Below are 14,923 nucleotides of genomic sequence, written 5' to 3' on the forward strand. Positions count from 1 at the left end.
CCAAACTCCAATTGTTCTGTCAAAACAGCAAGTGAGGTTGACCTGCACCGGATGTACAACCTATTTGTGAGACACCTGTGAGAAGCTGCCCGAACAGTGACGTCCTGTATTTCCGGTAAAAAAAAAAGAAAAATTAAAAAAAAAAAAAATTCTACTCTGCTCAAAATATGTTATACACTGGCCATTAACACCTTAATTTCATTAAACAACCAGTCACTACATAAAAAAAAAAAAAATACAGTTTAAAATAAAATTGTTGAAGGAGGCACCAAAACAGAGACCTGCTAAAACCAAATTGTGTAGCTACTATCCAAAGAATGAGTCAGTCACATATTTACTGGTGACATCTACATGTAGTGGGCAGAAACAGCAATGATTCCTTGGTAAACGATTCAGAATAGACACACAGAAAAATTGTATGCAAGATTAGCAAATAACGAGAGCATAAGAAGTGAACAAGAGAGACGGACACTTGAAAAGGAAAGACAAAACATTCCTGACATCACAAGAAGCTATGATATCGTTATAATATTATCCTGGGGTAACATGGTGGACTCTGTATATGCTAGCTTGAGTGAATGCGCTCATTAAATAGGTACATTTAAAGAAAAGAAAAACGTATTCTGAAATACATGGACATTTTTCAGAGATCCATCTCCTCACTCTCAAACTGTCAATTTGATATCATTTGGAATGAAAAATTCTGTATTAAATTCAAAACAAATGCAAAATATAAGTGTCTTCACTGGTGGTCTCAGACTTTTGGACCCCGTTGGATAATCAGAGTTTAAAACTAGAAGGCTGAAAAAGTATCTCTGCGCTCACCGGAAATTTGAGTTTATACCAGGTTTTGTGACATCATGAGTTGTGGAAGCCAGTCCTGGTCCAATTGATAACTTCCCAGAGTGTAATGTGGAAACATGAAGCCTGCATTGTACAAACACGTAGAATGGACTAAGTGATATATATAAGAGACACCTTGTATCCAGTGATTACATTTTTTTAATTTAAAAAATATTTGCCCAGCATCTTTGAACATGTCTGGATGCCTTGGATCATCCCGAACGGCATCAAACCCACCACCAGTTCCTCCCGCTACTGCCATTGAGCCATAATGTACCACTTCAAGTAAGAGCCCCTTTGAAATAGAGTTCACCCCGTCAGCCCTAAATAAATAAACACAATAATGTATTCCCATGAATAAAACAACATGCTCTTGGTTTTAGGATCCTGTTCTGTTGATTCTGCCTCTTTGCCTTTGATTAAGCTGCATCAAAGAAATATTTATGTCACTATGTGACAAACAATGAACTCTTTTGAATCATGAATATTTGATCTTGAAGAAACAAGTCAAGATAAAAAAAAAGAAAAGTCAATGTGTGACCAAGTAGGCCAATAAGAAACATCATGACATCTACACATTTTATAAAGAAAACTTTGCTTTTTCTATATACATTGTGATTAATTTTCATATCAATCTGTTTGCTTTCACAGGTTGTAGCTCAGAGTCCCAAAAATGATTTTGGGTTTGTTCCATGAGAATCAGCCTGTTAAATTCCTCTCTCTGTCTGATTAAGGGAAATCCTTTTACTGCAGTGTCATATCTTGGTCATTAGATGGCGCTGTGTCCTCACCATATGGCTCAGCTAAGCAGTAAATCAAGTGTTGTATGGCGCCACAGGATATGTTCTTAGTGCTGGGAAATGGCAGTGATCTACCAACAGCATGCCTTCCTCATGCTGAGTGCACAAGAAAAAAAGAAAAAAGAAAAACACAAACATATAATTAACACAAATGCTACAGTGTCAACACAGTTTTCCAGCAGCTTGGAACAATTCCCGATATTTCATGAATCCAGCTGACATTTGAGAAACCCACGGGACCTTAGTCATCTTCTGTGACCTGAAACAATCCATAATAACCTATGATCCCTGAGATTTGAGGTGTTATGTTATTCCTGGAGTTCAGCAGGGAATTAAACTGGAATTGGCTGGAGAGGAACTCCTGCTGTCTGCTCAACTTGCTCCTTAATCAGGAACGATAAATAAAGAGGAAAATGCACTTTGTAAAGTCCCGAGGTACACTGCTAAACTAAAAAAGGATACCACATGTATCTCATTTTAGTTATGCTTCAGTACATGACCTTAATAAGAAGCAGAAACAGGTAGTGAAGTGGAAGTAAACAACATTTCATAATGTAAACATTTCTGGATTTTGGTAATTGGAAATTAGTAAAGGGTTATTTATGCTTGTGATAGTCTCTGAGGCATACAGCTTATTTGTGGTGAGTTACAGTTTCCTTCTCCCTCAACTAAATCATGATTGTGTGTTTCAGGATTTATGTGGTCTGCATGGCATATGTAACACTGAACTGGTAATTGGATATTCATCATACTGTCTTTAAGCTGACCAACACTCTTAATATTGTATTGTAGTCCTCTGTTTACCAGGACATTACAGACATTTTGTCATGTGCCAGCAAATGATGGCGTCAACTTTGTGCATACATATTATATTTTATATGTTTATCATGGATTGCTGCATTTACAACTATACTATACATGCCCACTGCACAGAATACACAGCTCTCCAACTGGAAGGAACCAAAAAGCAACAACAGAGGAAAAAGTCTGTGTGTACCAGTCAGACATAAATTAATACAAACGTAGAAATTACTTTTTTCTGTCTCTGACCTAAATGACCTTGAATGAACCAGTGTGTAGGATTTAGGGGGATCTATTGGCAGAAATGGAATGTAAAATTCAGATTGTGTCAAATCAGTGTGCAATCACCTGAAACTAAGAATAGTTATGTTTTTGTTCATACATACAGAGGAAGTGGGTCCTCTTCCACAGAGCCCGCATGTTGGATCGCCGTGTCCCTACGGGAGCTCAGAGGGGACAAAGCAAACACTGGCTCTGGAAAGGGCCTCACGCTTTTCGCAAGTTTCGCAACCATTGTAAATTGTCTTACACGCTTGAAAGGGAAGGAGGCAAGAGGTGTTGGTTGCAATCTGCACCCTCTGTGCTAAATGTCAATAAATCCTACACATCACTCCTTAAAATCTAGTTTGTTATTCCACCTGTCTTGTATCCTCACGTGGGACTAGTAAGCCCTATCTTCACACGCACGTGCGCGCACACACACACACACACACACACACACACACACACACACACACACACACACACACACACACACACACACACACACACACACACACACACACACACACACACACACGCACATACACACGCACACACTCACACATTCGACAGGTCATCTGTCATAGCCTCAATGAGCTGAGGATCTGGGGAGTGTGGTCTAAATGAGAAGTCATTGAATAGGAAACCGTGGTAATGGGGTCTGCTTCTGATTGGATAAGAAAATCGAAGCGGGATGGCTGAACTGCCTTCATTCATGTGGTAGAGGTGGAGGCTAAAATTGAGAGGGCAAAATGGGAGAAAAAAGCCGACAGGAAAATTAAGGACTAATACAGTGAAAGAGATGGAAATTGAACTGTTAATTGCTTTCCTCACTTGTGCTTAGTGCTTCTAACCACTTAACACAAAACACTGATTAACAATTAGTTATGGTCAACAAGTCGATGCTGAGTGATAGTGTGTTTTGAGAGTGTGAAATAAAATTATAATTACTACGATCGCACACATTTTATGTACAGGACAGGGTTTTGACATTCAGGGTTTCACACAGACTTTGCTGCATTTCTCTCTCTCTCTCTCTCTCACTGTGTGTGTGTGTGTGTGTGTGTGTGTGTGTGTGTGTGTGTGTGTGTGTGTGTGTGTGTGTGTGTGTGTGTGTGTGTGTGTGTGTGTGTGTGTGTGTGTGTGTGTGTGTGTGCGTGTGTGTGTGTGTGTGGGTGCGTGTGTGCCCTGTCACTGAGCCTGCAACAGGCCGATAATGCTCGGAGCATCACCTGGCAGCAATGATTATTGATCCGATGATGCATGCTGGGAGAAACGATTGCTTTCAAAGGTCAGTGTGAATATCAGAAGGTCAGCGTGTTAATTCCATTGTTTGTTTGCATGTGTGCTTCACTGCATAACTGTTGTGTAGTTGTGTGCATGTGTTAAGTGAGGTCATTATCTAAATAATAAATGTCCAAGTGCACTGTCGTCCCATAGCTAAGTGTCATTTTACACTTTGAGTCCACCAAGCAAAACCTTTGCACACTACTGATATGACATTTATTGATGGCTTGTGTATCTTTTCAAATCCTTTCGTTCTTTTCTGTTCTCATAGACTTCATCATATTCAACGCTACTGAAGCCACATTGGTCTCTTTGTTTGTGTTTGAGTGTGACCACATATGCATTTAACATGCAAACAAACAATGCATGCATCTTATTAATTTATTTTATGACCTTTTGGTGCAGTATAAAATCACACATTGGCTGAATAGAAAAAAATTAAATCACAGTAACAAATACAAATAAAAAATGCAATCACAAAATACAACCGTCTACTGGGGGAGCAGTTAATAAGAAAACACAATGGCAATTTTCAAAGCAAAGCAAACAAGAACTTTAATTAGATTGAATCAGTCTCAGATAATTAAATTAATTAAACTTAAAGAGACATACTGAAGCCTCAAGTAAAGGGGCTCCAACTGCATTACAACATCTACTGCATTGTATCTTCAGAATTTTGGGATTCTGTCTGTCTTCGTAGCAGCTACTGTATGATGTATTTAACATTCGATGACCAGTTAACTACATGAGCATTTAAATTGGTGGTTCAACAAAGAATTAACTGTCAAAAAACGCAAAAGATGTTTTGTTTGTAGAGATGGTTTCAGTGGAAACTTTCCACATGAAAGTTTGTGAATTGAGTGTGGGGAGGATTGTTGCTGTTGAATTTTTAAAATAACATTTTTCATCTGTGAGCAACACAAAAACAAAAAACAAAAAACAACAACAACAAAACAAAAGAAAAATCACTTTATTGCATAAAACTCAGTGCTTAGTGTCTCAGAACAGTTTCAAAAAACAAAAGAAAATGATCTGCATTGCTGAAGACCAAGAAAAGAAAGATCAAAAAATGGGTTTTAATTTGGATTAACTATTTAGGTTAAGTTTGACCTTGCTTAGCTGTGTAAACCGTTGAGAACCTGTCCTTAAGCCAAAAATGACAAAATAGGTTCATTGAAGAATAACATTTTTTTCCATTTTAATTGCAACTTCTAGTGGTCATAGTCAGTTTGACAGGGCAATGGAGGAATTCAGGTGATGGAAAGAGTGAAAAAGCCCACATAGGAAGGTTTGTTGGGGCTGGTAGGATGGATCAAACACAAGACTTTCACCCACTAGACAGCTGTTTGTGTCCCATGTAAAACCAACAGTCAATAATGTAGGTTATTTATTTAACTTACGTAACATTGTGTACATAATAATTTTAATCCAAATCATGATCTTTTCCTACCAAGTAGTTTTGGTGCCTAAACCCAACCAAACTACGACTGTTTCATTATTGTCACTGTAACGACGAAGGTCTAGTACACCCGTCACTGGTACTCTCAGGCGGTGAAATGATCTATTCTGTTGTTTAGGTGTGACGACAGCCTGTTCTCATTCCCAGGGCATCAAATACTGCCATTTTGTCAAAGCCACTGGCGTCACAGAGATTCGCACAAGGTGCCCTTTGGCATTGGTACTCTGACCACTGGAATTGAAGAAGTTTTTGGTCCTAAACTTAACAAACTATGACCATATCACATTTAATCCAAACTGCGATCTTTTCCTAAACCTAAACACAAGGTTTTTGGAGCCTCAAACTAACGCACCATTTTGCTACTATAAGAGGGCTATTAAAACACTCACGTGTCAATTTGGGAGTCAGTGTTGACCATTTGTAATAGTCACAAAAGAACATTTGTATATGTTATTCTCTCAGTAACAACAACAAAGCTTCATATTTAAATGGCAATTTTTTTTTACGTTATTGTTAAACGGGGATGAAGATTATACAAATATTTTTACAATTAAACTTTAATGTACCTATTAGACCTTAGTTCTGCCTCAAATGGTTCGTTTTTTAATGGGAGGGGGGTATTTTTTTTAATGATAATTACAGTGAATATTAGTGACTTCCTTATTGTTACATCTGTTTCAGCATCCTTAGACACCACTTATTTAAAGAAGCGCAAATGATCACCTGAATAAACATTTGAGTCCACTGGTGAGTTTATTCTTTCTTATCCACTGTGATCAAGTCAGACTGAAGTGCTGCAGTCTTTGTATTCAAATGCAGCACTGGAGTTTCATTTGTTGCAGAGGTCAGCCTAAGACAGGGGATCAGTGTATGGTGGACAGAGGGCAGATTGATTTGACCTCTGTTTTTCTCTTTCTCTCCTCCATCAGATGTTTGTCCCATTTAGTGTGACAGACTCAGGGATGTGCACTGTTGTGTGTGTGCGTTCTGTCCGTACGAGTCTTTACAAAGCACTGGCCCAGACTGAGGCAGACTGAGGTTGATAGATTGTACTCAACTATCTGTCACAGGCCAGAGAGGGGAGAAAAAAGACAGGTCGGAGGAGACAAAGGGCTGCATTTTGATAGTGTCACTATGACAACTCGATGGAAACGAGTGGGATAGGCTGTCACCAGGAGCTGACATAAAGTGATGAGCTGTCAGCCTAGTTTTGTTTTTCCTCATTAACAAGTCCACCTCCTAAATGTGTCTTCTGTAGCCAGAAAACTACTTTATGAGCCTCTGCGGTTGACTCGCCCATGATAACATGTTCAGCGTTACAAAAAACAATTTACCATGTGTCAAACATTGTTGTTGTCAAGGCGCCTCTTTTGAAGGAGGTGGAAAAGGTTGGCACATAAATTGAAAGGTGTATTACACCAGAGGGAGCTGAGGCCCCATGGTTAATAGGAAACTTTCTTAAATGCTGCAAGAGAAACAAAGTAGGGGAGTGAATGAGGAACCCCATTAACCTCATCTGTGATTAGAGATCCCTAATCACAAGCAAATGAATGCATCCTAATCACCAAGGCCATCAAGAAAAACAATTAATCAGTGAATCATTTCGGGGTCCGTGCGTGCTTTTGGATGACACTGGATTCCGCGTGGTTTTGTTTTGTGTTTTCCACAGCTTTTTACACTGGTGACACCTTTCCGAGAGATGGATCGGGTGCTTGCTTCCAGAACATTGTCGGCAACACAAAACTCTACAGCAGCTGACAGATCCTGGAGTCACTGAGGAGGGTGATGCTATAATCTATTAGCCATCAGTCTCTGTTTGAGTCAGCCACGACTCATGTGCGTTTGCGTGTGCACACGTGCAGACACACACACACACACACACACACATATGCAAAAGAGTAAATACAAGTAGGCACAAAGCCTCTTTAACTCACATTAACTCACAATTAGTGTCTCTCTTATGCACACATATATATATATATATACACACACACACATACACACATACACACCCTTGACGAATATAATGATGCTCTTACTCTTAATGCTGAGCAGCATCTCCTCATTGTATTGTTTGGATTAATGGCAACTAAAGAGCTTGAATCTTGAATATAGTGAATGTGAGCTAACGACTTATTAATCAAAGTGTGATACTTAAAAACAAATGAGACTGTCACTGCAAGTCCCTGCAAGGAGAGATGGAGTATAATCCCTCTTCTCTCGCTCATGTTCCCAAACAAAAACATAAACATTTATTAAAATCTGTTCCATATGTGCACACAGGTATCTTCATATCTGTTTTCAAGGGTTTGTGTGGCTGTTTCCATGTCTTTGTGTTTCTGTGTGTCGCTCTGTGTTAGAAAATTGCAATGAATGTCTCTGAAGTGTGTGCTGATGGCAGGGAACAGGTCCCATCAGTTTTGGCATCAATGGCAGATTAATGAGAGTGCTGTATTTAGTTCCTGCCCTGTCTCCTCATCTGACTTACAGTCAGAGAGTCGGTCTACTCTTAAAACCACAAGATTTTTTTACCACAAGCATGACGCTAACCTTCAAACTTTTTATTGACATCTGACTAAATGCGACTAACTGATTGGCCTTCAGAATTTTTCAATGCAATAGATTTGTATCTACTGCAGAAAAACTTTATTTTTGCAGTATAGCTCCAAAGAAACTATCCTTCGTCTGGGCAGCCTCTAAAAAAAGACATTTTAAGCAAACCAACCTCATGCATACCCTGCAACAAACCTATTTTCCATCACCTCTCTTGAGCTGTGACCCAGAAAGTATGACTGTGTCTGGGACTCACTAGTGAGTCCTGACCCTCTATTTGGGGAACACTGGTCCAGAGCACATCTGTATTCAGCCCTGGCTCTGTACTCATATTGTCAGTGGCCACTACACAGACCCCTGAAGATGGATGAAGCTAAAGCCAAGCCTAATAACCAGTCTGTACCCCCAGGGTGGGTGTACTGCACTCCTCTGTCACCTGAGTTCCTGCTTTATCTCCATATTGACTTTGCCATTTCATTTTCATGCATTCATATTCATCACCAGAAAAACCTTCCCAGCTTCCATTGTGTTTGAGAAACATCTCTTTCCTTTATGTCTGTTTCTATCTTTCTCCTTTTGTACCATTGTAACATCCACCTCTTTTCAGTGTGTATGCCTGACATCACCAACTATCTTATGCACTCCAGTGCCATAAATCCAAATAATGTGTGTCTGAGTAAACAGTGTTGTCTTCACAAAATGCATTGTTTCTTTCACCCTAAAAGGTCTTCCTTGTGTACCCCTGGCCTCCTCTGTTGTCCTTAATGTTGTTGTCAGTGTACAGAACAAGCTACACACCATTTCGTATTTCCTGCCACTGAAAAACAGAACAAAGATTTTTTTTTTTCTTTCCTGGAACCAAATGGGAATCAGGAAACGGGAGACAGAGAGGGGAATGTAAAGGTCATGGCACATTGGTCAATGAGAGTCAGATGCTAACTGGTTGTTTACAGGTCAAAAGCTCTAAATTTAGGGTCAACTCACAGAGTGCAGAGCATAAAAAAAAACATTTAATCAAAGTCAGTGAATACCGCAGTTGGGGAGATTATCTTTTCATTTTGTTACCATTCTGGTCCTGGAAAAGAGAAATGAAAATGGAACTGGGATGCTGCACTTGCACTTACAGGTTTAACCACACAGAGAAAAATCAGGCCACAGTGAGAATGAGAGGCTCTCTACAATGTGTTTGGGCTGCGTATTGGTATTGGGCTGAGGCTCTTAAGCTGAAGTAGGCAAGTGCTTGTGTGGCTTTGTGTGGATCATTATCGCAGTGCTGTGTGGGTGAGCAACTGCACACACGTTTGTGTTATTGTATGTGCCTGTCTGTCTGCGTGTGCATTGTGAGGGAGGATGTGCTACAGCAGCAGCTCTATTGTCCCTCCCTCCCCTCATACTCTTCCTTCCTTCCTTCCTCCTCCCTGGGGTGTGGACAGCAAACAGGGACAGATTTCTCCTATGTTTGAGAGATGACCCGTGAATTCGTAGGTGATGATGACTGACCTGGTGAAAAATATGGCCAGGTGGCTATGCGATGCCTATAAACCAGCCAGCACCAGGAGCCATGCTGTGCTGTGCCATGCCACACTAAAGCGCCAGTCCTCTCCACACCATTAAAAATGACAAATGCTCTCATCAACTGCTTTCCCAGGTTAGCGACCACTTCCTGATGCTCCTGAAGCCCTGTGTCTGTTCCCGTTCAACAGCTGGCTCTTGCCACAATTGGAACAACCATTTATTAAGTGTGAGTCATCTTTCATTTTAGGTGTGTTTGATTTTTGTCATTATAAAGGCTAAGAATTGAATCACAGAGGGGCACAAAAGATAGACGCAGGCCAAAAGGGTTTAGGCTTGTTGGAGCTACACATATTTAAGTGAAGTGTATACCCCTTAGAGTAAAGCTGTGGGTATTATATTATATACTACACGCAATATAGAACCATAAAAGTCAAGCCATTCTTTAAGCCCATTAAAACTAAAGCAGGTGAAAAAGTATCTGGGCCAGTGTGCTGTGAGGGGACAGCACTGAAGTATTAGGCCATCCAGTGGCCTGGGGTAAAACCAGGCCTACTAAGGCTGCAGATTAATCCCAATTCTTCATCTCCAGTGACATGAAAAGGGGGCACGGGGGGGGGGGGGGGGTAATCTGGCCCAAGACAGGTGTATGGTTATAGGCTACAGGGCGGCAACTGGCCCTTCTTCCTCTGCTGAAGCAGACTCCTCTGTGTCCCTGCAGGGAAAAACCCATTGTGTGTACCATCTGTTGCAGCACACGTTCACACAAAAGGGGTGAGAGGAGCAAAAGGGGGGAGCTGATGTGCAACGCCTGTTTAATATCATTAGGAAGTGCAGCTGAATTTTTCGAAGCTTTTAAAGAGCATTTTCATTACAAATGGGGTTTACACTGGTGTGAGCGTCAAGGGGGAGTTAAGGTGCCAGACCAGTAGGTTATAAGGCAAACAGGAAACTTCAGATATTTAAGAAAAAGCCATCTTGTCAACATTTAAGATTACATTTCAGATCTTAACATCCCTGTGATTTTTTTGAGACAAAAATATTAGATCATATTAATTGTTCCAGACACTTTCATCTGCGGAAAGCTGAGAAGAGATATAGGCTATGTGAGATGACTGCTACTGATAAACTGTTCAACAACAGTATCATTTTGAACCTTACGGCGGGCGGTTCACTGAACAAATGATGCACCCGTTCAGATCGTCTCCCGTGGGGGTAAGATTGGCTTTAGGTTTACTCGGGGTGCAGTAGCGGAAGTATCCCGAGTGGTGGCGTTATTTCCCTTCAATGTAGCGGACACGGCTTCAAATAGGTCAAGGAAAAGTTTTGTGTTTTGACAATGCGAGGTGGGCGGAGTGGCGGGTTGACTATTGGTTCGTGAGTTTCAGCTACCAGTCGGTGATTGGCCCCGGCCCTCTAATGGGGCTGTGAGCAGGCACCGTCGGGTCTCCCCAACCTACTCCTCCTACTCCCCCTCCTGCTCCTCGCACCCCTCTGGCTGTACACTCCGCTCTTCCCTTGCGCTGATTGTCACGCATTGTTTACTACGGCTTGAAATGTGACTCACAACAGAGGCTATCTGCTGGAGTACCGCTCTGACAACTGAGGGATTCTTTTGACGCGCACCGTGCGTCTTGGTTATTTGGGGACAGGCTGTGGAGACTACCCTTCTGCCATGACAGTGGATTTGTTTGCGCTTTTATGCGGGCTGGTCATCACATCCTCTGCGATGGAAGGTAAATAAGAAATTGGGACTGTATACTTGCTGTAGATATGGAAATGCTCCTCTCCAAAGCGCGCTTGGTACCTTGGGGATGCCTGCAACGGTTTCTGAGGGGCAGCGCCGCGTCTCTAGTATACGGGGATGTCATACACGTGGATCGCAGCATTCTGCTTCGGTTATTCCTTTATTCCGGAGCTGCATCCTCCCGCCCTGCTGATTGTCACTTATGTTAGTTCTTGTGAGAAACGATACTTTTTCACAAGTTAAACGTGCTTATAAAAGCATACTACCGTTTATTACCAGGTATTTCTGATAAAATAATTTTTTTCCTCACTGATTAGTGTTCCTTGTTCTTGATACAGCAGGAGGGCATGACAGAAGAAATCGCGAATAATTGTGTTTTTTAGATTCTCTTATCCAATGAGCAATTCGTTTTTCTAATTGGGAAGGCTACATTGTCAAACCTGCAAGGATTCCCGTCACGTTTTTTCATTAAACTGTACATATAAATTACTATGACGAGAAGCCTCTGAGCATCACTCAGTATCATTTTCAATTGCTGAGACAAACTCTCTTAGACTGTGCTGATAAGAAGTCTCCCTGTGAAATGGATTTTGTGCTGGGGTAAATTTCTCCTGTTTTTTACTGCTAGAAATCACCACGCTTATCAAACACAATTAAAACCCGGCTGCCTCTCCCTTTATGTCTCACCATCCCTATATTTTTCTCTTCATCCATCTCCATTCCTCTTCTGTCTTTGTCTGAATCTCCTCCTGTTTCCTTTTTTGTTTCTCACACACACTCATATGGACAAGCGGTGGAACCACTACAGTGGCTGATATCTCCTCAGTTAAACATGTTTTTCATTTCCGCTGTGGGACCCCGGGGACCAGACACTGGGCTGCAGCCTCAGACATTAGCTGCTGGATCTGGTGGCATCATACAGTGTGTTCTCTTTATAGTTTAGTATCCTTCCCAATAAAAAAATACATAGGAACACACCAGCTTCTCTATAGCTGCTTGTATCCACTCCCAGAAATAAGTAAATCCGAGGCACAATTAGAGGAATATTTTTTTCCTCTTACATGGTTTTCTCTTTAATTGTTTACAACTCTGCTGCTAGACTGTTCCCAGCTCTGGCTGTGCTCTGTAATTCGGCGGTGGCTTTCTTGTTTGTGCTCATCAGATTTCAACACAGCTATGGATACCAAGCCCAGGCCCAAATTGCTACCTCTGCAAGAATGGATATTTTGAGGTTCAAATGTTTACCTCATGTGAAATGACAGCAGAAATGTAATTTCAGAGAGACGAGTGTAGGATGAGAGGGAGGAGTGAAATGTCCCTGCTTGCGAAAGGGTGTGGGGTCTGTACTTTAAAAGAAGGGATGAGAGCGCAGCAGATGGGCAGGGAGATGGCCCCTTGGTTACCTCAATAACAAGGATGAAAGTGATTTCCTTGTTTGGGTTGCTAATTGAAAGAAGGATGCCCCATGGGAAGGTTAAAATCTTTACTGATCTGAACTCCAATCTGTTGCTCTTTCATTTTTATTTTTTTATTCTATGTCTATGAGAGAGAGGGTGTGTGACCACATTATCTCTGCCTATCCTGTCACCCTTAATCTGATTACAAGTCCAAATTGGCTAATAATCACAAAGTGTCAGAGATCTGTCTGCATGCATGCGTGTGCCTGGGTATCTGTTTGTAACTTTAGAGCAAGGAGCAGCTCTGACCATATGGATGCATGGTTGTGATGAATTGAATAATTTATTTGATCTCTCCACATACGCATCTACTCATAGTAAATACCCCAGCACACCATTAATGAACTGTGGGATGAAAATCACGAGGAGGAAATACTCTAAGTACGGATGGATAGTTGGGAGACAGCTGAGCATACTAAAAGCAAAATGATATTCAAAGTCGAAGCTTCAGTATGCAGCGGTGTGTGTAAGGGTGTGTGATTGTGTATCTGAACACTGTGCAATGAAGGGGCCAAAACTTTTTGAGTAAAGTTGATTCAGGAGCTTTTTGTTGGATTCATATTCCAGGCACAGCCACCCAGCACACAGTAGAACCTCACACACAAGGACCTGATATCAGCAAGCAGAAATGTATTCATCACCAAGTCACTGAAGATGGGCAGAAGGGCGGTCAGACCCAAAGTAGAGCGCGAGCAGCGAAGACAGGGATTTGCATGGCATTAGAGGAGAAGCATGTGCACTGCTCTGTTTCAACCCTGTTTGTCTTCTCTCTCAGTTTCTGCCTATTGTCTTCACCTTCCCTGCCTGCTTTCCTCTACACCTCCCCACCTTTCCCCTCCTCATTCCACTCTTGTCTCCCTCTGCACTTCTTCAGCTCGCTGTCTCTGTGGCTTGCGGACGGCTCTTGCCAACAGCAGCAGTAATTCTCCCCTACTTACAGAGCCATTGCTTATTTCTGTTTGCCCTTAAACCAATTAGGCTTTGATAAGCCCGCTCATTTAACGGCCTGGAACTGGGTGGCTGAGGGAGGAGGAATGGAGGGAAGGGGGATGAAACAGCGGTTGATGATAGACAGGGACAGAGAGAGATAAAAAAAAAAAAAAAAGATGAGAGAGTCAGAAGGAGGGAGGTCAGCGCGTTTCAGAAAATATACAGTATGCATGTTTTACAAATGAGCTGACTGTAATTGAACAAGGCAAAGAAAGTACAGTACAGTACACTGTGCCGTAGCAGTTATCTGCCATACAGTAGATGCCTGAGTCGACAGTGGTGTAAAACAGCAGTGGCATCTGAGTGTGATAAAAGAACGTTAGTAATTTGATATAAACAGTCCCTCAAGATGCTCTGTTAAGCACATGTATTGCACTGATAATGCATCTTCCTCAGAGGATGCAATGGAGAATATTGTAGCTCCCTGAATAAACAATAAATACAATAGTTTAAATAATAGCTGGTTATGCAGGTCAGTACCACACACTGTTGATACACTTATTGATTGGAGTGGTCAGAGAACAGTGTTGGAGGGCACGTTTCAGCCCTTGTCTCAGAAAGTAACCACCCTGCTGAGGTGTCCTTAAGCAGGACACTGACTCCAGAGACATAGCTGATCTCTTGCTCTGACCTCCCTGTACACAGACGTTTGAATCTGCCTCCATGGACTCGAGAGCTTTTTTTTTTTTCCCAGACTAGAATTGTGTTTAAACTAACTTAGAATATGGAAGTGGCCTTGTGAAGCTAAAAGACAGCTTTGCTGGATCACTACCTTCCACGTGTGTCATGCTTCGGCAAACCTCAAGAGGCTTTTGGCATGAGAAACATGTTGCTGTTCAAGTGAGGTGTACTATCCTGTAGATGACTGACAGCTGAACACCTCATGCCCCTGATTGCACAAATAGACCGCACACAGGGCTGTCATCGGAATTTACAACTTAAAACCAAAAAGAATGATGGTTTTACCTAACTATCCTCTGAAATAAGTCTGAGGCTAAATTAGGCTATACATTTGCGACATAATGCTTCATTTGATTTGTTTTACGTTTAGTTTAAAACAATTGCCCATAATCTTAAGAGGTGGGAGGAACACGTAGTAGGTTCTCAGGTTGGCCCAACATTTCTTGTCAGGCTCAAATGATTCTCAGTTGTTTCCCACACTTAAATCTTGCGGTGAAAACTGAGCCTGTATTTATGTAGACTGGTTTTGCGA

General features: G+C 41.5%; 1 protein-coding gene across 1 annotated transcript in view; it reads left to right on the top strand.

Annotated features, from left to right (window-relative positions):
- Positions 1 to 10,962: 10,962 nt before the first annotated feature.
- LOC138635896 (ephrin type-B receptor 1-like) overlaps positions 10,963 to 14,923 on the top strand; it is a gene marked incomplete at its 3' end in the record, with an annotated part of 97,942 nt that continues 93,981 nt past the window's right edge. The window contains exon 1 of the mRNA XM_069723604.1: positions 10,963 to 11,252. Within this exon, the coding sequence (XP_069579705.1) occupies positions 11,192 to 11,252 (61 nt within the window). The remainder of the gene's footprint in view (positions 11,253 to 14,923) is intronic.

The sequence above is a fragment of the Brachyistius frenatus genome, unplaced genomic scaffold (genome assembly GCF_029030835.1).
Source record: "Brachyistius frenatus isolate BFR_SWC_R1_liver_20210118 unplaced genomic scaffold, ASM2903083v1 Contig_337, whole genome shotgun sequence".
Classification (NCBI taxonomy): Eukaryota; Metazoa; Chordata; class Actinopteri; family Embiotocidae; genus Brachyistius; species Brachyistius frenatus.